Here is a 23,295-nt window from a genome sequence, read left to right on the forward strand (position 1 = left end):
TGTGGCCGATCACATTTCAGCCTCCCGTGTTGGGGAAGCCAGATTGTGGGGTGGGGTGGTCTCCTGAGAAGCCTAGAATATTGGGTCATCCACACCAAGTCCCTTGGCTGAGATGATCAATCCAATCTTTAATACAGTCAAAGACCAGCAGATTGATTGATTTGATTGATTGATTTGCTGGGATGTGTTATGGCCATGGGATGCACATGGGACAACTGGGCATGCCCCCCAGATTTGGGTTCCTGGTGGCCTAGACATGTGAACCAAGAGATGGTGGTTCTTCAGAGGACCTCCTAATGAATGAAAGCTTGTTAGAAATTCTGGGGTGACATTGAGTGAAACAGACACAGAGAACGCAACTGTTGAAGTAATTTGTCCTTTTATGGTTCTAGTTTAACCTCTGCAAAATATTAGCAAGCCTACAGGGATGGAGGGCTTTCCAACAAATCATCTTTTTAGAATTAGGTTGCAGTATCGACAGAAGCCTTATTTCTCATTACACCGCAACGGGACAGCCTCGGGTTTCACTGAGATATTCAGACAGCCCAATTTCGTATCTCCATTCCCATTTCTTTCCTTGCAAGGCGGTGATGCAGGGACTGGACGCACAGCCCAGCAGAGACGCCCACAGCTTTCTTCTCCTTTGTCACCTGCCAAGAAAACATCCCTCGGAAGTAGGTGGTTGGGATTCCCAGGTGTGCCCAGCCGGTTAGCTAGACAGACCTGGCTTTGAAGGCCAGCTGGGTGTGGCCAGTGACTGTGATCTCACGGCAGGCTGCCAACCATCGGAGGCCAAGGGTAATGATGCAGTTGTTTCCGGAAGATAACGGGAGAATCAACCGGAGAATCTCGTTGGCAGGGCCAGATGGAAATATCCAAGGTGAATCAACAAACATGCAATGCAAGTTTTTTTTTTTTTCCACTTCTTCTTTTCCACCAGTACTCCGGAACTCCCAGCCTGTGGCAGAAGCCAGTTTTGATAATGCTGGATTATAGAGGGCAGGAACAATCAGATGGGGCCTGGCATAACGCTCCCTCTCTGTTCTAAATCAGTCTGTCTGCTGTTGTCCGAGAACAAGGCAAAGACAGGGAGGATGTGCAGATGTCCAGATTCCAAGGAACTGGAATTCTCAGCAGCCCCAGCCTGAGAAACAGTAGGAAGGGAATTCTGCAGGTAGCAGGGTTGGATTCTGACAATTTTTGCCTGGATTGTCCCCAGGCCATCATTTTTAACCATAGCTAACCGAGGGAGTCAAGCTAACCACTCTTTATTTTGAAAATCAGTCTTTGGAACAGCCTTCCCCCACTGGAGCCCGGCCAAGTTCCCAGCATCCGTGACCACAGGCCACCTTGGCTGGGGCTTCTGGAGACTGTAGTCAGAACTGTTTGGCTGCTTGAACCCTGGAGGCCCACGCTAAAGTTTACTGAAGCCTTCGGCTGGAGGCCTTTAACTAGTCTTTCCCTGCAAAATCGTACTTCTGGGGCCAAATGAATAAATAATTGGGTGGAGAGAAAAATGCACTTCCTCACAGTTTAGCCCAGCATGTTGTGTTAATCCAGCCTCTCTGTTCGGTTCATGGAGGTGTACAGCCCCCGCCCACCCAAATAATCCTGGGTTGCTTGAATAAACCATGATTCACTTAACCGTAAGCAGACATGCTCTGTGAATGCAGCCGTTGGGTGGTGGTTACTTCTGCAGCCGCATTTTCACTCTTCCTTGAGTCAGACGTCTTCGGGCAGCCCTCCTGAGGTGGTGTGGTATGGCAACCAAGGTCTGTGGTGTAACGTCTTGTATGAAGCCAGGCCGTTGTTTATGCAAGAAAGGGAAGCCACAGTTCAGCATGTTGGGTCATGAATTCTGTGTTAGAATTCTTGGTCTATAGTCACTTGTCTTCCTAGTATCTGGACTGCGGGGTTCAGCATCACAAGGTGCGACAGTATTTGGTCTCCATTTCCAGGAAACAAAGAGAAAATCCACACAGCCACAGTCTGCCCACTTTTGCTGAACACCAGCCTTCCCCAACTAGGTGCCCCCGATGTGTTTAACTATCGTGGCCATTATACGTAGCCAGAAATTCGAGTCCGATGTGTTCAGAGGGCCTCACTTCACTTGTGGGAAGCTGCCATATTCTATCTGGGAGTTATGGTTTCTCTTTTTTTATTCCAGGTAGTCCTCGCTTAATGACCACAGTTGAGACCGGAATTTTGGTTGCTAAGTGAAGCAGTCATTAAGTAAATATGACCCAATTTTACGACCTTTTTTGCAGCAGTCATTAAGCAAATAGCCACAGGTGTTAAGTGAACTATGTGGTCGTTAAGCGAATCATGCAATTCCTCATTGATTTTCTTGCCAGAAGCCATCTTGGAAAGTCGAAAGTGGCGATCATATGACCACGGTCATAAATGTGAACCAGTTGCCAAGCACTCAAATCGTGATCACATGACTGCAGGGACACTGCGATGGTTTCAGCACTGTCGTGAGTCTGAACCGCTACTAAACGAATGGTTGTTAAGCAAGGGCTACCTGTAAAAGTATTAAAAAGAAGATTAGAAACTAACAAAAAATACTATAAAGTGAAGAGAGAAAATAAAGGAAAAAAGAGCGAAAAAAGTGCAGAAAGAAAAGATAAAAAGAAATAGAAATAGAAAGAAGGGGCTTCTGATTTCCTTTGCAGCCAATGCAACTATGATTACAAAATTATCTTACTCCATAGTTACCAAAAAAAAAATGTTTTTTCTATTATCAAATATTTTCTAATCATCCAAATCATAAATCATGAGTCTGTTTTTTTTCTGTTTTCCACAAAAAAGTCCATAAGGGGTTTCCAGTCAGCCATAAACGTAGATATTGCCTTTTCTCCAATCAAGAAAGCCAATTTAGCCATCTCTGAAAGCTCCATCACCTTCACCAACCATCGCTCCGTTGTGGGGAGTGCCAGATCTTTCCGCTTTTGAGCCTATAATAATCTTGCTGCAGTTGCCCTATATAAAAACAAAGTTCCATGACTTTTTTTCAGCTGTCTGTCCATTAATCCCCAGAGAAAAGCCTCTGGTTTCCACTGTACATTGGTCTTTAAAATCTTGGGAAGTTAGGGTTTCTCAAGGCAAGAGCGAAATAACGTCCCGGCTAGTTCGGAAGACCGCGATAACATTTCCAACTCAATACTCAGCTTGCCAGGACACTCAAAAAAGAGGCTGCCCCCCCCCCCCCGCTTGCAATTTGCTGGGGCCTCTTAATGATTGCTTTTAGAAAGCCAAGCGAATGGCTGAGCCTCAAATTACAGAGAATTTGGGATGGAGTTGCATCTTGCCCTTCTCCCCCCTCCCTTCCGCTACTGCACAACTAATGTGGTTGTTGACCACATTACACAGGGCCACCAAACTCGGGTCCTCTGTTCAGTGGGGGGTTTCTGTGTTCTTTCTGCAAGAAACGGGCAAGGGAACTCTGTGGTGGAAAGTTTTCCCAGCCCCTAAGTTAGCGCCCTCCAGATGGTCTGGAGCCAAGCTAGGGCACTCTGGGAAATGAAATCTAGCTCCCAGGTCGGAGAAAATGGCACCATTCAAAGAAGTGCCTTAATGCTTATAATTAAAGGAAAAACCAAGTCTTTTTTTTTTCTTTTGCACGTTCGACATTTCCAGATCTTTCTTGCAGCTTTGCAAAAGCCGAACAGCTTAAATATAGAGTACTGCAGTCATCAGCTGCCCTTGCCATGAGAAACGAAAATCAATCGAGACAGAAGCCAGGAGAAGCGAGTCTTTGCATTCCCATCGTTGACAAACGTAACTATCACTTACCAGTCCAGCAAAACGGTTCAGAACGATTCTCTCTTGCAATATGCCTACGAGCTATAATTAAGGTTGCATACAAACTAAACATTAGTTGAACAGCAGGGAATTTCAGAAGCAGATTTTGCCTTGGATAGTTCAATTTTTTTCTCTCTCCCTCGCTCCATACCAGCCCAAGCTCCAAATTTCTGGTTGGGCATAGCACAGATTGGCCAAGGCAAGGGATGTGGCAAATCCTTCGACACCATTTTTTTCTAGATGAGGTTTTCTGGTTTCTAGGAAGGAAAGGGCATTCCCTTCCACAAGCTGGTGGTAAAAACTAAGTGCTGAAGTCCTGAGATGGGCATCGAAGAACCTATTTCAGTACCAGCTTCCTTAAAGATAACTCGAGTAAGCAAAGCTGTTAAATTAATCACGTCAGCAGTGTTGGGAAGCTGGTGTTGTTTCCAAGGCTTTGAACGACCATTCCCATCATCCCTGACCAGCATGTCCAGAGCTCTCCAGTGATGGGAGTTGTAGTCCCCAGGTACTTTAGGCAGCCACACTGAACCAAAGAACATATTCTGGAATGGATTGCTTCAACTGTTGGGTTGCAAAGTGGCAATGGAAATAATATTACTTCTCAACCTTTGGGCTATAAGATCAAGGGGAAGGAAGATAAGCTGTCAAAGAGGAGAGAAATTCTCCCACAATTTTGGGTGGAGGTCTTTTTCCAGGCAATGGCAATAGTTTTCTCTCCCCCTCCTCCTCCTCCTCCTTCATCATGATCATGATCATCATCCTTTGTCCTCCTTCTCTTCCTCCATCATCATCATTATCATCATCATTTCTCCTCCTCCACCTCCTCAGCTGGTAGCCAGAGCAGATTACCTAGAATTCCATGTTTCTATTTTGCATTCCCATCATCACATAAACTTACGTGTTCTGGGAAGTCATGAGAGCAGAGAAAAGCAGCTGTTTTAAAGAAATGGGCAGGTATTCAGGGGAAAGCATGCAAACTATGCTTTTTTATTATCGTTTTTAGGAAGAGTAAGACACATATCCAAAATCGATTCAGTTCTTGAAACCTGGCTTGATTGCTTCTTTGAATTAATGCCAGATGCCAGAGTTGGGGTCCATCAGCTGGGAGAGGAAGATGGAAATTATGTCTACTCACAGGTAGGGCCTGATGAGATTTATTAACAGGACTTGCTCCCAGCTAAGGGGGTTGCAGCTTGAAACACCCCACGGGAAAATGGCACAAAGCTGAGAAAAGAAGGGGTGGGAGAAATAACATTTATGGACTACAACTGGAAATGCAATGGAGGGCTGGATTTTTTAGTCATGCTTTTATTGCCCCCTGGTGAGAGCTACTGGCTACACAGAAAAAATAAAGAAGTGGAAAGGGAAATCACTGGAGAATCGATTAGGAGAAATGCAAGTAATGTACCTTCTTCTTTCTCAAAATCTCATGCCTGCTTCTGGGCTGATTAATACAATAACCATCTTCCCAAATTCCACGAACAATCACCCAAACTTTGTGGTAATAATTCAATCCCCCCTCCCCCAATTTGGCTGGTTTGTTTTTGTTCCTTTGGGCTTCCATTTTGCTAAATCAACAGCTTCTTTCTTTTCATAAGTACACATTTATCCACCCTTTATGATGTTCAGGAGCCCTATAAAAATGCTGATTCACTGTTTGGCAACGGAAGGCCCTCGGGTCCCATTTAACCTAATCCTTGGCCCGGCTCCATTTTCATCTCAGCAAATGAGGAGAGACTGATCATCCATCTGGTTAACGGGGTTGAAGAAATAGGTCATCTCTGGAAGACCACCAGGGTGCTGTGTCTTCCTTACTATCTTCATTTAGCAGCAACCCTGTTTTATAAATAGTATGAAGACCTTTGGATGGGAATTGAATTGAGCTCAGATTGATATTGACTCACCAGTAATGATAATGACTTACTAGAAAGCATCCACCTCTTTTCCATTTCTGCCAGCTTCCCAAATGCATCTTACTCCCTGAATGCTAGGCCATATGGTTATCACCTTTAGAGCCCTTCATGGCATGGGGCCAGGATACCTGAGGGACCGTCTCATCCCATTGCATCAACCTGTCCCACCCAATCATGCAGAGGGCAAGTTACGGACCCCATCTTTAAAAGAATTCCATCTGGCGGGGTCCAGGAAGCATGCCGTCTCTGCAGGGGTGCCCGCCCTTTGGAACATTCTTCCCCCAGAGATAAGGCAGGTTCCATCTCTGGTGGCTTTTCGTAAACAACTAAAAACCTGGCTTTGCCACCTCGCTTGGGGCGGGAGGGGGAGTAATCACTCCTGGAGATGGTTAGCACCCCAAATGGCCTCTTAGGTATATGTGACCGATGTTCCAACTCGCCTCAGCTTCTGGATTTCATATTGTATTTATTTATTTTATTATATTTGTATTTATATTTTTTATGGTATTTTAATGTTTTATTCTGGTTGTAAAGTGCCCAGAGTCCCCCCTTTGGGGGGAGATGGGCAGTGGCAAAATTCGATAAATAAATAAATGAATAAATATGGGTCTTTGGTATGATCCAGCAGGGGGTTCTTTATGTTTAATGAAAGAAACATAACGGTGGGTGATCTGATTATTCTCCAGTGCAGGGGACAATCTATTGGAACCCGGTGCAATTCAGACTGGAATTCCCTCCGTGCTTTTGCAGCTTTCCCCATTCGTTGCCCACCCGTTGTGCTGGTCTTTGCGATGAGAACAAGCTGTGTCACGTCTTGGCAGAGGAAGCTTGGGAGGATTCTGTGTGTGCCTTTGATTTTTGTCAATGGGAGTCAGCTGTTGCCACGCCCTGGAGAATTCATGCCACATGTTTGCTTCATTGTCTTGGTCTGCAAAGGCACCAGGAGACCAGGAGAGGCAGGGCTTTCAAAGCCTTGCTGCATGGTTAGAAGGAAGGGCTGGATGGCGCTTGAGAAGGAAAGGGAGGTGACCCAGGGAAGATTTTACACATGGGCAGAACCCTCTTCAACGTGGCATCTTGAAACTGCAATGAGCCAACAATCCCTATGGGGAACGCTAGAAGCTGGAATCCTATATGGCTGGAATCCTATATAGGATGCACGAGGCTGGAGAAAGGTAATTTATACTGGGTTCGCTCAATTGCAAAATTTGGACTTGGCACAGAAAAAGAAAAAAGAAAGAGGAAGCCTTGGCAACAAGCTCAAATTACCTTTTTGCTCATTGAACCAGGAGCAGGAGATGGCTTTTCCCTCCCCCCCTTCCAAAAAACACACATCGGTCTCCTATGTCTCTTCTCTTAGGAAAAACGGGAAAAGTCAACAAGCACAAGACAGCGTGACCTTGCTTACATCAATACGACATTCTTTATATAGAAGAAAACGGTTACCATATTATCAACCCTCCTGTTTCTTTAAGTTCCAAATTTACATATACAGAGTCTGGCTTTCTACAGAACACAACGCACAAAACGAGAAACAGCAACAACAACAACAACAACAACAACAACAAAATCCAAGACGAAGTGGATGTCAATGACTCCAATATACCTCTGATCTTGGTCTGGTTTTTCTTCCTCCTGTTCAAAAATCCCAAGGCCCCGTTGACCGACCCAGAGTCCATGCCGAAACGCGGTCCCCCTATCTACAGAAAAGCTACAGCAGATCGGCTTACTTTTGAAAACATCTTTCTTCCATCATGGTGTCCTTGCGGCCGAGAGTCCTGGTGAGGAAGCTGGCCCAACGCATGCACTCACAGAGATACCCACTTCTTTCCTCTTTTTGGTATAAGCTCTGGTCTTGCTTGAGAAAACCCCAAAGCCCAAATACACTTGCACACACACACACACACACACACACACGTGTGTTCACTAAAAACTACTCTTCATTTTTACACCCTACCTCCCCCCCACCCCCCGCAGGCATAAGTTGGTAATGAAACCAGGATTCCAAAGGAGGCCCAAAGAAAAATCTGGAGAATATTTAATGTGCTTTTAAATTAAGCCTTGGCTTGGCATTGCTGTACCAATACCCAGATCGTGCCCTGCCGTCTCTTCCTGCAAAGGAAATGCGCCAAAACGGAGGGTTCAGGGCGAAGTGGGGTCTCTTAAGAGACATTAGAGCACCTCTGAGAATTTTTAAATAGTTTTACTCATATATATAATTACAACTTCTTTAAAAAATAAAAGAGCACCAAGTATTTTCATAGCGAGAGGTAGAATCAAATTGAAAAGGCCTGTCCCTCTCTCTCTCTCTCTCTTTTTCTCTCTTTTCATCTATTTAGCACCAAACTTCACTCACCCCTTTCCTCTTTGGGGGGGATATCTCCCTTAACACCCAACATCCAAAGGGATGTTTTCATTTCCAAAAGGAAGAAGAATCTCACTTGCTTTTATTTATTTATTTATCTAGTGCCTTAAATAATATATATATATATATATCTGTATCTATATTTCTCTCTCTCTCTCTCTCTCTCTAATATTGCACATCAAAATCCTTTCTGTTCCAGAACAGTGAGCAGATAAAAAATAATTAATATCATATTAATAATAATAAGACGGCAAAGTTGTTTTTCCAAGTCACCTTCCTTGTCTTGTCCAGCAAAACCTCTGCCTGTTTAAATGACCTGGGTTCACGGAATGCCACGCTTGGTCACCCAAAAACTGCACGAAAGATTTGGGTTTTTTGCAAGCAATACAGTAACGTTTTCTTTGGCCAAAGAAGAGGGGGAATGAGTACACCCTTGGGTAGAAACTGTCCAGTTCAGCTGGCCGCCTCTGCAGTTGCTTCAGGCCCACCCATTGCCCCCTCGGTCTTCTGAAACGGACGCCGTTTTCTCTCTGCACCAAGAATGAGAGGCTGCTGGATCTGCAGATGCTCCCCGTTTGACGGGGTCCTGGTGCTGAAGCCCCGGATATTGGGTCTGAAAGAGGTTCAGGTGGCCAAGTAGCCCAGCCAAAGATGCGGCCTCTATTCCGAAGGAAGCCAAAGTCTGGAGCACCGAGGAAGCTGCCTGCTAGAGAAAACACACTGGTCCAACCTCAAGGAGGTATTCCTTCCCTGGCTTGCTCGGTGGAAGGTTATAGATGCCGATGATTGGCAGCCGCTGGACGTCATGTGTCCGGAAAGTAAACAGGGTGTGATGCCACTGGCCGTCTTGAATCTGACCGAAAAGGAAACAAAAGGCTTATGTCCTCGCCATCGGGTGGGGCTGGAGACAGGAAGACTCAGCCCTCCCAAAAAGGAGGAAAAAATGGAAAACTCATTGCAAAACCCCTCCCTCTTTTTGTTTTCCCCGACAAATGTTTCCTTCTGCCCTCTGCCCCCAAGAGGATCATCCAACAACTCAACCCAGAAGTCCTCCCTTGAGGCACAAATGACCAGGCTCTAATTGTCACATTAAGGACCAATTGTCGAAGAATCACTCTGGGGAAGGCCGTGATGCTGGGAAAGATGGAAGGAAGGAGAAGAAAAGGGTGACCAGCAGGAAGGGGGGGGACCTGATTATGGTGGCGATGGGGGCACTGTTGGAAGATCTGAAGGACCAGGTTGGGGACAGATCCTCCTGGAGAAAATCTATCTAAGTGGCCACGAAGAATCAACAATGACTTGATGGTGCATAATCAATCAATCAATCAATCAATCAAAAGTTCCAACATGAGGGTCCACATGAAGGCTAAGGTAGTGTCCACAATGATCCTGAGTTCCACCAATTTTCCTGGCAGCCTAAACAGCCTTAAAGTTGACCCTGTGATCCACAGAACCACAGATACTCCATTTACACGTCTCTCCTCTCCTCTCTCCGCCTCCCTATTCCTTTCTCCTGATAAAAATCCTGCAAGGTGACTTATACCAAAGGCAGCTGATGAGTTCGGCCATCATCCAGAAAGCCTTGAGGCAAGGCAGTGCAAGGACCAAACGGCTTAGCCATTGCACCTCACTGTCTCTTTCTTGGAGCAGCCATGTTTACCTGGGTGGGGAGGATCTGTTCTTCCCCTCCCAAAGTTGCTAGTGATTGAAATCAAACACATACAAACAGAAGAGAAAAAATGCTACAGATCTGTTGCTCCCATACGCTAGTCAAACTTACTCCCCCAAGATGCTTAATGTATAACAGTAAGTAGCGAGGTAGTAACGACAACAGTAATAGAATAGGAGGAGGAAGGAGTATTAGGTATGTTCGCTGCCTTGAGTTATTTATAAAAATAATAAAGGTGGGATAAAAATTAAATAAACAACAACAACAACAGACGCAAACAGATCTCTTGCATCATATCAAATTTCATTTTTAGAGCTGAGCGGGGCATTCAGTTCATTCAAACTACCAGCAGGGGGCGCTTTTGCTTTTATCAAAAAGTCTTATCTCCACTTCTTGGCATCACAGGTGGACAACCTGAGGCCATGCAGATGTTTTAGGTTACAGCTCCCACAATTTTTTTGCAACTGGCCATGCTGATTTGGGTTACCGGGGTTTGAAACTGAGTTGCCCACCTCTGCTCTGGATAATAAAACTACTCCAAGGCGAAATCAAATTCAACATGTAAACATCTGCAGTCTGGGGAAGGAGATCTGTCAAAACGTGTGTATTCAAGCGGACGCTTCCAGCTATTGATTATGCAACTCTGCTGTCTTCATCATGTGGTGGTAGTACCTTAGTTTTGTAAACCACCTCCTTATTTTTCACAGGAAGCAGCAATATTTAAGACATGAAGTCAAAATAAAACAGCAGAAAAATATAAGGCTCATGGAGAGGGGCTGTCTTCAACGCTTCCAACTCTTTTTCCTGGAGAACATCATGGGCAGTTTCCATACCTTACAATTGTTCACCACAACATCCGGTGTGAGCTGCCCTCCTTGTTCAAAGAACTGCCCGTTCCAGGCCTTGAAGCGTACAGTGGCCCCTTCGGATGGTCCTTCTGGCCATATCGGCATGTTCAAGCAATGGACGGTGATGTTCTGAACAACTTCAGAGCTCAGGAGATGAAGGAAATTCATCTGTACTCTTCCGACATCGAAGTCCAGCTGGTTAAGGAGAAGGACAAATTTAGGATAAAGACTGGACTCCACACTGAGGCCAGGAGAAACATCTTGCAACCTTCATGCATAAATCATAACCATTCCAGAGACCTTCAAGAACACCTAAGCAGCCATGCACAGGAGATATACAAAACTACAAAATTACAGATCAGCACAGAATTTGCACTAAGAGTCACCCTTCGCATGGAGAAAATAGCTTCCTGCAGCCAACCTTGGTAATGCCTCCATTTTTGTGAATGGGTCTTTTGCTCTGGCTACAAAACCAACAAAACTCATTCACAAAAATGGAGGCATTACTTGCTGCTTGATCCTTGGAAAGAGAGATGACGTGCCTGAAATTCTGGGCAATAACTTGCATCAGCAGAACCTCAAATTCTTGATCCCAATTCTGTTCAGACAGAAAATGATGGCCGTGCTGACTCACATAATGTTTTCCTCCAGGCAAGACTGCAGTTGCCTGAGGTTACCCCTGAAAAGAAGGCATCATTTTCAGCCAGGCCAAAACATGACTCCAGCCTTTAAAAAATGTCATTAGCTATTTCTTCACTTCCAGGCTCAGCTTAAGATGCTGTTTCTTATTTTTAGAAGCTTAGAACAGTTTGGAACATAGTTCTTAAGACAAGGATAAGCAACGTGTCGCTTCTGGGCGCTTGAGCTCCCTATCCGCCTGTCTTTAATTTTTGCAAAGATTTTTTTTTTAATTAAAACAATTAAATGGGAAGCTGTGCAGCCAAGCCCCAGATACATTATCTGTCTTTCTAAGAATGTCTGTGCCCCATGAAGAACCACAGGCATTCTCAGAAAATAAAAAGTGTTTTTTTTAGCCATTCAATGGGCTACACACGTGAAATGTCACATTCCAGGGTATTTCCCGGAAACAGCATGTGTTCTTACTGTACCTTTGATGCTGTGACAGGGTTGAGGCAAGTTTGACCCCCTTGGGTGAAGTTGCAGGTGACCTGAATGCTATCTGAAGAACAGCCAAGATTTGGGTCAATCCAGTACACGCCTGAAAGAAAAAGGTGAGAGAGGAACAGCAAGTGAAACCAAATCCAGCCATAGTGATAACTCTGAGAATTCCATTGATGTTCTGGAGAAGAACAGTATGGGAACCACCATCACGCAGACCTCCAAGATTAGTCCTCTTTTGCTCCAACTTTGAGCACTAGCTATCAGGGTCCTTGTATTTACAACTTCAGTTCCAGAATGATTCTGTCCATCCTCTCAGATCATCTAGAGAAGGCCTGCTTGAGGTCTCACCCCCATGTGAAGAGGGAGGTGAAAGACCAGAACATTGTGGAATAGGCTGATCATGGAGATCTGATGGACCTGTTGCCCACGGCTTTTAGGAGAGTAGTCAAAATTTTCTTTAGATGGGTCTTTGATTACATTGACACCTAATAAGGAAGGGGCAAGTGGCCATCTTACCCAACTCTATTGTTGTTGTTTTTCTCTATTGTTTTGTTCTTTTTTTTTTTTCTGTTTACCAGGAGATGCCTCATGTTAAGATTCTTCTGCGTACTGTCAAGAGTAGTTAGATTTGGGCAGAAATTTCATGAAGGAATGAAATCTAGGCCTCATGCTTTGTTCAGCTTTGGCCCAAATAGATGAACATTTAGATAGAGCATGAAATCCATCCTCCTCCTCCTCTTGTAATGCATCATGGTAGATGTACAATCTTGGAGGACATTTATCTGCTGCCTGTCCATCCTGGAGCAGATGAGGGCTTACCATCCTGCATCTTTTGTTCACAGTTCATGAGGTCTCTACAAATGCGGGTAGGGTTCTCCTTTGTTCCCATGGGTCTCTTGATGCTCTGGATGAGGTCACTGAGGTAGTGCAGAGTCTTAAAGATCTCCCCTCCTGGGTCCATCACTGGAAGATCCATCTGTTGATAGCTCTGCCCAGGAAAAAGGAGAAAGAGGAATGAAAGTCAAGTAATCCATCAACAGCCCACTGATGGATTCCCTGCAGGGGCTGATCCTTTTTCCCATAGATATTTTGGAAAATCTCCTTAAAGGTTTCAGAAGCTCCCACGGCTCACCTCAGACCTGAAGACAGCACTGGCGCTCGTCATGGAGTGGAATGCTGCTCCAAAATCATCTCGCCCCTGGGGAGAGAAGAAATAGAAATGGTCGGAGAAAGTCCATACCAAATACTTGCTCTGTCTCTCTACAAAACCAGTGCTGACGATGCAACCATGTCACACATTGGTAACTAGTTTGGTGATGCACACCTGATCTCAGGAAGAAAGGGTTAGGGTTAGGAACTGAGGGGAGTCAGCTGAAGAGCCACATTTCCATTCATGTTTGGGATTCCCCCTTGCTATTTGCAAAGGAATGAAGGTCACCAACTTTGGCATGGGCTAAGGGTTGAAATCGTTCCTCTGCCTCCAGCGTTGCTCCTATTGGGCCTTTCTCAGTAGGCCTTTCTCCCAAGCACCCTAGCTTAACAAAATTCAGCTAAAATGCCCACGTGCCCCTTTGCCTTAACTCTAAAGCTCACCCTATCATCATCATCACCACCACCACCATCACCACCACCACAATGAGGGAGTCAACTCCACTGTATATTCCAACCTGGGCACAGTGCTGAGATATGGTACTCTTAGCTGGATAGACCAGAGTTTTGGTTAGGGTCCATCAAGGTGAGGATTCAAGATCTCGTTTACATAAAAATCCAGAAGGGGAAAGATCCTGCATGTTACAAGGCAATACATTTCCATACATTGTTTCTGCTTCTTTGCCCTTTGAATGGAGTGAAATAAAGCGGTAATTTGCTGGAAAGGCAGAGTTACGTGTTAAGAGAGACATTTACAGGTAGTCCTCGCTTAACAACCATTCATTTAGTGATGGTTTGGACTTACAAAAGTGCTGAAAAAAACAACTTATGACCGGAACTCGTGACTGTCACAGTATCACCACAGATCACAATTTGGCCACTTGGCAACCAGTTCACATTTATGACCGTCGCAGCATCCCATGGTCATGTGATCACCATTTTCAACCTTCCCGGCTGGCTTCTGGCAAGCAAAATCAATGGGGAACCATGTGTTTCACTTAACAACCACTGCAAAAAAGGTCATAAATTTGGGTTGGATTCGCTTAATGACTGCTTTGCTTAGCAACTGAAATTCTGGTCCCAATTGTGGTCGTTAAGCGAGGACTACCTATAAGTAGTTGTGTTTCTCTCTTTCAACCTTCAAGGCAACCAAAGTGGAGTTTGTGATACTAAAGTGAAATAAGAACTGTACTGTCTACTGTCACACAATCTCCCATGTTTTCTCTCAGCTAAGTCCCCAAATCTGCCGAATTCTAAGGTAAATGAAGCTCCAGTAAACTTACAAACGCAGCTTGAATTCCTGGTGGGCCCTGTAAAGATAAGAGATGGGATATAACACATTAGGTAAGTTAAATCAACAGCAAATTCCTGGCTATTGGTAACCATAGATGATTAGCCTGTCAAGTAAAAGGCTAAGTGAAAATCTCTCTGCCCGATGCTTTAGTTTGTAAAGAAAGGGCATTTTTTGCATTCAGCTTCCGCACTGTACAGTCCAGATGCAGAAAGGGTTAGACCATCATTGTTTGGTGTTTTTTTTTTTTAAAGACAAACACAACAAAGCCCAAATAATAATGTTCTAAATACATACCGGAAGGCCAGGAGGTCCTCGGGGCCCTGGGAAACCCTAGGAAGACAAGGGTCAAGATAAACCAAGAATGGTCCTTTAATCTGAACAGCCGGTGGCTGAACTGGAGATGCAAAAACCTAAAACAGTGGGGGGGGGATCTTTTCCCAAGCTCTTTTCCTCCTTTTTACACACACACACACACACACACACACACAGACTTTTTTCACTAGGTTTCCAAGGCCCTTTCATCTCTGCACTGCACCTGTTATTCTGTTCCCTGGCAGTCAGCAAAAGCCCTTGGAGGAGGGGTAAAATGTTCCACTTCATTCTCTTAAAACAAGCTCCACATTTTCACACGGATGTGTTAATTCCCAATTTGCACTTCCCAAAGGCAAAATCAGAACGGTTTGATTCCCACCATTTAATCTGAGCAACTTTATGCACGTCTGGTTTTAGCTTCAACATTTGGACTGTGACTTAAAAGGTTTTTTTCCCCAATACAGGAAACTTTTCTTTAAGAACGGCAGAGCAGTTTTCAAATTACAGGGTGGAAGGAGCAGTCTTGATGGGAGCACAAACATACTTACCCTTGGACCTTGGAGACCCTGGAATATTAAAAGAAATTTTTATTTTATTTAAAAGAAAAAGGAGATGCAAATAGATCCTTCACAGAAGACTTGAGATCTAAGCGAGTGGGATCTAGAATGATTTTCACACCCATTGTACGGGATGTGCAACACTCACCGTTTCACCCCGGCTGCCTTTTTCTCCTTTAGGGCCCTGAAAAGGAAGGGGGGACATGCACACCTATTACACGGTGCATGACATCTGCACATTCCAGTACAATGAAAAACTCAAAACTCACTGAAGCATGTGTGAATCAGTGAGAGAAAGAGAATTATCCTTCTGGGAGATGCAGGCAGTAAGTTGCTGGACTGAAGCAGGGCCGCAACTGGGGGGGGGGGGGGACAACCAGGGCATGTGCCCTGGGCACCACGCTGAGGGGGGCACCAAAATGGGCGTGGAATCCATGTTTGCCCCGGGTGACACAGACCCTAGTTGCGGCCCTGGACTGAAGGGTTAAAATTTGTCTAGAAAACACTCTCGTGAAAAGAGGACTCTGGCGACAAAGTCAAGTTGGCCAACTTTGCTGACTGAGAAGCAGGGAAAATGGTGCCTTCCAGATGTTTGGGCTTCAGCTCATATCACCTCCAACAGCTTGGCCCAGTATCAAGAGACTGTTGTCCAGAACATCTGTAGGCTTCAAGGTGCCCATCCCTAGTGTAAATATTTCTTTTCTACGTGCAGGTAATGAAGCCCAGAGGGAAAATCTTGGCCTTAGTTTCAGTGTCCAAATGGACCAATGATCAAACCCTAGTTCTGAAATATAAGGACCCCAAGCTGTGCATGATCAAGATCTTCCTGGGAATGCCTTTCTCAGGTTGCGCAGTTGCATCAGGGCACCACCATAGGGGATCCAAAGGCAATGCAACATCGAAGTCATTGACTCCTGTGGTTGCAATAATGAAAGAAACCAGTGAATCAGAGCCACAGTGGTGGGGTCTCCTGGATCATGCTGAGCTTAGCTGTAAGGGGATTTAAACCTTTCCTCCTGAACCAGCTTCTGAAGAGAGTCCACTTTCATTAGAGCAGAGCAGTCACAGTCTCAAGCTAAGTGGAGAACGCATGTGGATTTTGGGTTTTGTTTAGTTTTTTACAAAGGGGCATGTCCACGTCAGGGATAGCTGAGTGACAAGAACCTGCCAGTGGCCCTGGGAAATTCCATGGGAAGAGCTTGGGAGAAAGCTGCTAATCTTTAGAAGAGGAGTGAAGGAGCAGGAGAGACACCTACGGGGTTTCCTGGTGGACCTAGCATCCCAAGTGGGCCAATAGCGCCTTCTTTGCCCTACAAAAAGAAAACAGGGTTGCACATTCATTCAACGGATAGTACATGACATACCACCACCAAGAACTTCTACTTCCCTTTCCCAGCCCTGAATTTTCCTGGTGATGTCCCTCCAGCTTCTAGCCAGTTCCAGTCCTCCCTAGCTTCTGAGTCCAGATGAGGCTGAAACAATGCCACCTTGCCTTTTAACTAATAGCACCAGATGAGTATCAAAGAGCTTCCTCATATTCAGAAGTTCACAGCAGGAGCAACCTAAGGCATGCAGATTTTAATCTCAGCTGGCTCAGCAAAGGTCACCAGACCCAGAATAGGAGCTGTTTGTCATTCCAAGCATTTCATCTTTTCTGGGTAGAGGAAAGGTTTTCAGGTAAGGCAGGTGGAGAAGACGGCCACCCACTTCCTACCAACCCATCTCTTGGCCTAAACCTCCTGCTTCCTCAGCAGACCACTTACTCTTATGCTGATTCTTTAGACTGATTCCAGCACTCAAGGCTGACAGCTTAGCCCAAAGCAAGCAACACTGAAGGGCTGGATGGGACAGAATGGAGGGATGTGGTGAAGTGGAGACTACCTGGTAGGATATGGCAAAATGTTTTGGCCTCCAAGAGGAAAGCTGTCTCCGTCATCATTACCACCGAACTGGCCAAAATTTGGACCTTTCGCTGCCCAATTTCAGCAGCTCAATCCTGGGCTGCGTAGAAGACACCGGTGAGGGGCTAGATGCTGCTCACCATCTTTTAGCTGAGGAGAATCCAGCTTCAGAGAGCTGAAGATCAAGACAAGGATGGTGAAGTCAAGATCTTTACACTCACCCAGAGTCCCTGGGGCCCTTTGGGGCCCTGGATGCCTTTGAAGCCAAGATCTCCAGGCGGTCCCTATTGAGAGAGAAAAAATATTGGGCAAAAACGTCAGGTAAGATCGCTATCCACCCACTGGGCTTCATCTCCTTCTGCCATAACATGGCTATTTTAAAAAGTAAAACAATTTCAATAGTATTTTAAAAAGATCCAGAAGCGGGATGATGAAGCCCTACACCCCGCTGTTAGTTTTCTCAGCTTCCCCATTGTTGGCCCAAGGGACATTGCTCAAAAATAAAAAGGGTTTCTTCTGAATTGTGCCCTGCCTCAGAACAAAACAAAAATGGGAAATTAAAGCTGTGCCAGAAGCAGGCGGCAGGAAGCAGATGAAGCCCATCGCTAGACGATGGGAGGTAGTTCACGACTGGTCCCACCCAACCTGTGCACCGATCAGCCATCTGCAGCTGCCATTTTGTGAGAGGGCCCATCACGCATGCTCAACACAGCTGCCGCCAAAATATGGCCTGTCTCCGATTTAAAGAACCTTTGCATGACAATGTTAGGGCTGCCACAATCTCACCTTTGGGCCAAAGACTCCAGCAATCCCTGGAAATCCTGATTCACCAAAGTCTCCCTAGAAAGTTTTTTCAAAGAGGAGAAGCAGAAACAACAATACAGAGATGAGGGGGAGGGGGAAGGAACAGCATGAACTTCCCTCCCCTTTCATCCTTTGTGAAATTTGCAAAAGAAAAAGAGCCAGAGAAACCCAGATAGATTTTAGCTCTCAGAACAAAATCATCTCCTTTTCCTCCATTGTAGCTTGGCTTGTACATATGTTTGCTCCTCTCTTCCAGCTCCTGAAGAACAATGAGTTTTGCTGCACTTGATGTCTTAATTTGAGCCTATTTGGCAGAGGTTAGTCTCCAGGAATAGCTGAAGAAGGAACCTGGCACAGCCAGCCAAGTTACTTCAGGCAATTGAATGCAGAAGCTCAGATGTTTGACAGGCCAATTCCCCATGCCTGCTGCATCAGTTACACTGCAGAGGACTCTGAATGGACTGTCTTTTCTTGGCCGGAGTCTCAACCAACTGATTTCAGCAACCAGCTCAGCATCTACTCACCGGCTGCCCTTTGGGCCCTGGATCACCGGAGCTTCCAGGGAGTCCCATTCCACCTTGAGGACCTCTTTTCCCCAATGGGCCAGCCTGCCCAGGCAAACCTCTTTCTCCCTAAAAAGCCACCAAAATATTCCATCAACGTCCAGATTCCAGAAGTCCTCCAGCCACCTAGACTGAAGTTCTTTGCCATCCTTCTTTTTAACCCAAATCTCCAAAAATCTGAGAAAAGGACAAAGATTTTGCTGCCATCACCAACATCTGCAACCTTTAGATGGTGCCATTAAAAAAAAAAAAGAGGCATGCTGTGTCCCCCATGTGAAAACCTCACCACTCCAGGCTACATGCTTAATTTGAGACTGGTGTACCAAGAAAGGGGCAGGAGCTTCAAAAATGCCACATCCTCAACCTCCCCTTCCAGAGTAGGATTGATTCTAAACTTAACCTGGAAAAGGGCATCTTCCCTGGTAAAGCTGGCAAGATTTGCATCATCCTAGACCAGCCTGTCATTCTCAACTCTGGTCATTAGGGGGCAGTGATGGTCAATTGAAGCATCCCTCATTGAGGGATAATTAGATCCCTATTCACCCAGCCCCCAACTGTTCTACAACCTACTTGGCATCTCTCTTCTTAGCAAGTTTTTTTTTTTTTTTTAACAAAATGCAAGCAAAAGAACCAAAGAAAAGCAGACATGACAAGGTCTGCCTTCAGGCCATGAACCTCTAAGCCACCAGCTCTGAGGACATTCAATCTGCAGCATTTCCAAAAAAGACTGAACCGTTCTCTGAAACTCTGGAGGGTCATCAATGTTGAAAGTCTTTTCCAATGCTTCCCAGTAGATGTGTTGGTGGGGAGGAGGGTTCTGCTTGCTTTTAAGGCTTGCAGTGATGGGATGTTGCCAGCTGAAACGATTGATTGAAGGCACACTGCCTTCACCAAATGGTTCATGGCAGTAACTCAAACATAAAATACATTTTCAAACCATCTACCCAACGTCATCAAAAGAATTTGAAATCTGAATGCAAGACAGGAGCATCAGAATGCCCTCAATCCACACTAGCGGAGGGAAAAAACTCATCACCCCCTCCCTCACCATTTTTCAGCTCCTAACCACCGCCAGCAGGTAAACTTGGAATAACTAGGTCTTTAAGGCAGGTTGAAAAAACATATGTCCCATGGAATGGAGCTCTTCAGAGATGGGCCCACTGCTGAAAAGACCCCGCTTTTCCACACACCTATTTATTGCATTTGGCAAGGAGGAGCGCATCCCTCTCCATGGATGTAGCATCCATGAATGTTAGGAAGAACTTCCTAACAGGAAGAGCAGTTCAACAGTGGAACCTCATGGGGTGAAGGAGATATGGTGGGCTCTCCTTTGAGATATGCATTCAAGAAGAAGATGGATAACCACCTGTCAGGGATGCTTTAATCTGAAGTATGGTGCTGAGTAGTTTGTTGGCCTCAGCATTTTCAAGACCCAATGTTAGGATCTATCTAGGATCTATTTTGCAGTTCTTGGGCTAACACAGGGCTTCAGACATGGGCATTGGACCCATCTCCACTTGTGACACGTTTCTTGGCTCCAAGAACACCTCCAAGCCCATACAGAAAGATACATATGTTAGCTTAAAATGAATGCAGAAAGAGGTGTTTGATGATAAAGGTGCATGCCAAGGCGCTCAGTTCAAGCCAGAATATATGGCAGAAAAATGGGTACTTTGTGAAAAATAAAATATGTTAATGAACATTCCAAGAATGTTGGTGCACAGACTCCAGGCTGTAAATACTCTGCTGACAAAGAGTAGGGGGAGCCAACCTTAAATCCTGTGGGGCCTTGTGCTCCAGGTAAGCCAGAGACCCCGAGATTCCCTCTTTTCCCTGGCATTCCTGGGGTGCCTTCTTCCCCATCTTCACCTTGTTCACCCTAATTTGGGGGAGGAGAGGAGAAAGAACATCGATGTAGGTACATATACTGCATGCTGTTATTACGCTTACTATATTCATCATAGCAGGAGTTGAGTTCCTATCAATGAGCATGATAGTGGTGAATCGTTATGGCGGTACTTCTACCAGTGCCACTAGACCACAGCCATATTTCCACAAGCTGCTCTCCAAAACCTTGCGCTTACTTTTTGCCCACTGCTGCCATCTTTCCCAGGAATCCCATCAACACCAGGAGCGCCTTCTTGTCCCTCTCGCCCGATGACTCCTCGGGGACCTGGCAGGCCAAGAGAACCCTACGAGAACAGGGCTTGGTTACAAAGTGGACATGGGTCGGCAGTGTAACGTGGCTGCAAAACAGGGCCAATGTGGCTGCATCAACAATACAGCTTCTGAACTGCGGGAAGTAATTGTTCCACTTCATCCTACACTGGTTGGGGTCAGGGTGAACTGTGTCTAATTCTAGGTGTCCCATTTTCAGAAGAATTCCAGACAAACTGGGACAGGTGTAGAAAAAGGCTACAAAGATGATTGGAGAGTTTAAAATTAGTCTGATGATGAGAGGGTGATGGATTCTGGAGCCTCAGGAAGGGAAGGCTTGGGGTAGGAGGGGCATCAGTTCTTCTTGGGGGTGGCTAGTACCATAGATCTCTCCCCAACGAATAAGATCTTCACCTCTTGGATTTTATATCTATTTTATCTTTATTTATTGGTCTGTTGCATTGTAATTTATATGCTTTTAATTTTGATTTTATTGTAAACCGCCCAGAGTCCCACTTTGGGGAGAGATGGGCGGTAATAGAAATTTGAAATATAAATAAATAAATAAATAAACCTGGTAGCATCTTTGGAGTACTTGAAAGGATGTTGTCCACAAGAGGATCAAGACCTCTTAGGGACCACCAGCTCCCAGTAAGGACAATTCAGTAGTAGTATTAATCATCTAGAAAGGTGGTGGACTTCTTTTCACTATACATGTTCAAGTGGAGGTTGGAGAATCATCTGTCTGAGACAGCTTCATTTAGATTCTTGCCCTGAACAGAGGGTTGGACTTAATGGACCATCTCAGCTCTAGGATTCTGTATGATGGAAGATCTTGGACCTTTCGGGAGGTGTAATCAGGTGCAGCAAATGCACAGCAGGTGGTGGGTATATGGTGGCTACCTGCTATCCCAGATCAGTATACGCAATCCATTGATCACCTACCGGTGACCCTCGACTTCCTCTGGCACCCCGCAGCGCCTGTTTTCCTTTCTGACCCTTAGAAGGAAAAAAGAAAAAAAGGAAAGACACAAAGATCATTTCAACATGCAGTACCTCCCTGTCAGGCAGAGCTGATCTCAGATTCTCATCTTTGCCAATGTTAAATTTGTCCTGCCCCATCTCCGCATTTGTTTATGGTGTGTTTGGGGGTACTTGTGTCTTTAATGAATTGAAAAATATCGAAAAGGGGCAGATTGCAGTGCAAAGTGGATCCTGCTTTGTATAGACATTTAGAGCAGGCAAATTGGGAAAGGTCTCGCTAAAACGGGAATGGAATTCCCATTCATCCCTGATTATCCTTCTGCCCAACCCTTCCTTGGAGTCCCCCAGTTCCCTCATCCACCCAATAGTCCCTCAGCTACTGAGGTTCTTCAATGCGCACTTGCCCAGAACCAACTGGTACCATCCTTCAGTTGAGACTTCAGATCTTTCCTGACCAAGGTGAAAACACAGCTTGCTCTTGAACTCACCCACTCTAAGTCTACAAGGCTGAATATGCCTCCATGCTATAAACAAATAAGTAATAAAAATCTCCTGACATAGACATGTAGCAGATCATAGGTATGCTAAAATTCTGCATGCAGAGACTGCCTTTTTTTTTTTAACAGATGTTAAGTAGCCTTCAGCCAAGCGATACAGCAGAGTCCAAGATAACTATCTCTCCCACTAAATCAGAACTGCCACAAGAAAGCCACTAGCCACGTCTGCTTTCCAAACATACTGGATTGCCTTTGGATCCTTTTGGTCCAGGGCGGCCTGGCGGTCCTGGATGTCCCTGAGAAAAGAAAAGAACAAAAACTATACCCTTGAAAACACCTCTCTGGCGAATATCTTTCACAGAGCACCAAGACTGAGCTGAGCAGGACACTACAGGTAGTCCTCGACTTACAACCATTCATTTAGCGACTGTTCGAAGTTACGATGGTGCTGGAAAAAGTGACTTACACCTGGTCCTCACACTTAACAACTGTCGCAGCATCCCTGTGGTCATATTATCAAAATTCAGGTGCTTGGCAACCGGCTCGCTCTTACGATGGTTACGGCATTCCAGGGTCAGGTGATTGTCATTTGCAACCTTCCCAGCCAACTTCCAACAAGCAAAGTCAATGGGGAGAAGCTGGATTCGCTTAACGACCACAGCCAAAAAGGTCATAAAATTGAGCATGACTCACTTAACAACTGTCTTGGTTAGCAATGGAAGTTCCAGTCCCGGTTGTGGTCGTAAGTCGAGAACTACCTGTAGTTGGAGGGAGCCACTTAGGGGAAGAACAGTCTTTGCATTCCCCACTCGGCCGGAGGTGGGAGAGTCACTAGCTCCTGCTGAACCTCAGTGGCACCACCAGCATGTCAGAACTGATTCCAGAATTGCAAACCATCTTTTACATCTCTGATCCCCGGGAAGGAAAAGGAAGTGTCAGCACAGCGTGAGAAGGAATTTGGATTCTGGAGTCTCTCCTTGGATGCCACTGTGACCCCCAGTAGAGGAGCAAAAACAACAACAACAGGGACTTCCTTACAGGCAAGCCTTGCTGACCAGGTTTTCCTCGTTCTCCATCAAGTCCTTCCTGGCCCTAAAGGAAAACCACGTAGAGAATCCAAGTGAATTATTCATTCAACAAACTTGAATGTTTCCCAAAGCAGAGTTTCCCTTGCCCTCTTATCTTCTGCCCTTGCTAGAAGAGTAAAGGAACTTCTTCTGCCCCACCCCATGAAATCTGCTGGAAGTCAGTTTGGGCATTCTGATCCCTCCCCCCCCCCCCCCATGTTGCAGTGTGGGTGTGAGGGGGTGTTAGCATAAAACACAGTCCTGGTGCCTCTGGTGAAAGAGGCTT

The 23,295-nt window shown here is 45.4% G+C and overlaps 1 protein-coding gene across 1 annotated transcript in view; it reads right to left on the reverse strand.

Annotated features, from left to right (window-relative positions):
- Positions 1-7,122: 7,122 nt before the first annotated feature.
- The window catches only part of COL27A1 (collagen type XXVII alpha 1 chain), a 110,096-nt gene continuing 93,923 nt past the window's right edge, over positions 7,123-23,295 (reverse strand). The window contains exons 44-61 of the mRNA XM_063316305.1: positions 22,981-23,034; positions 22,185-22,238; positions 21,407-21,460; positions 20,389-20,496; positions 20,076-20,183; positions 18,266-18,373; positions 17,724-17,777; positions 17,159-17,221; positions 16,293-16,346; positions 15,185-15,220; positions 15,028-15,045; positions 14,462-14,497; positions 14,157-14,183; positions 12,857-12,922; positions 12,544-12,712; positions 11,712-11,821; positions 10,588-10,797; positions 7,123-8,938 (exon numbers count right to left, since the gene is read on the reverse strand). Of these exons, the coding sequence (XP_063172375.1) occupies positions 8,792-8,938; positions 10,588-10,797; positions 11,712-11,821; positions 12,544-12,712; positions 12,857-12,922; positions 14,157-14,183; positions 14,462-14,497; positions 15,028-15,045; positions 15,185-15,220; positions 16,293-16,346; positions 17,159-17,221; positions 17,724-17,777; positions 18,266-18,373; positions 20,076-20,183; positions 20,389-20,496; positions 21,407-21,460; positions 22,185-22,238; positions 22,981-23,034 (1,476 nt within the window). The 3' untranslated portion in view covers positions 7,123-8,791. The remainder of the gene's footprint in view (positions 8,939-10,587; positions 10,798-11,711; positions 11,822-12,543; positions 12,713-12,856; positions 12,923-14,156; positions 14,184-14,461; positions 14,498-15,027; positions 15,046-15,184; positions 15,221-16,292; positions 16,347-17,158; positions 17,222-17,723; positions 17,778-18,265; positions 18,374-20,075; positions 20,184-20,388; positions 20,497-21,406; positions 21,461-22,184; positions 22,239-22,980; positions 23,035-23,295) is intronic.

The sequence above is a fragment of the Candoia aspera genome, chromosome 16 (assembly GCF_035149785.1).
Source record: "Candoia aspera isolate rCanAsp1 chromosome 16, rCanAsp1.hap2, whole genome shotgun sequence".
Lineage (NCBI taxonomy): Eukaryota > Metazoa > Chordata > Lepidosauria > Squamata > Boidae > Candoia > Candoia aspera.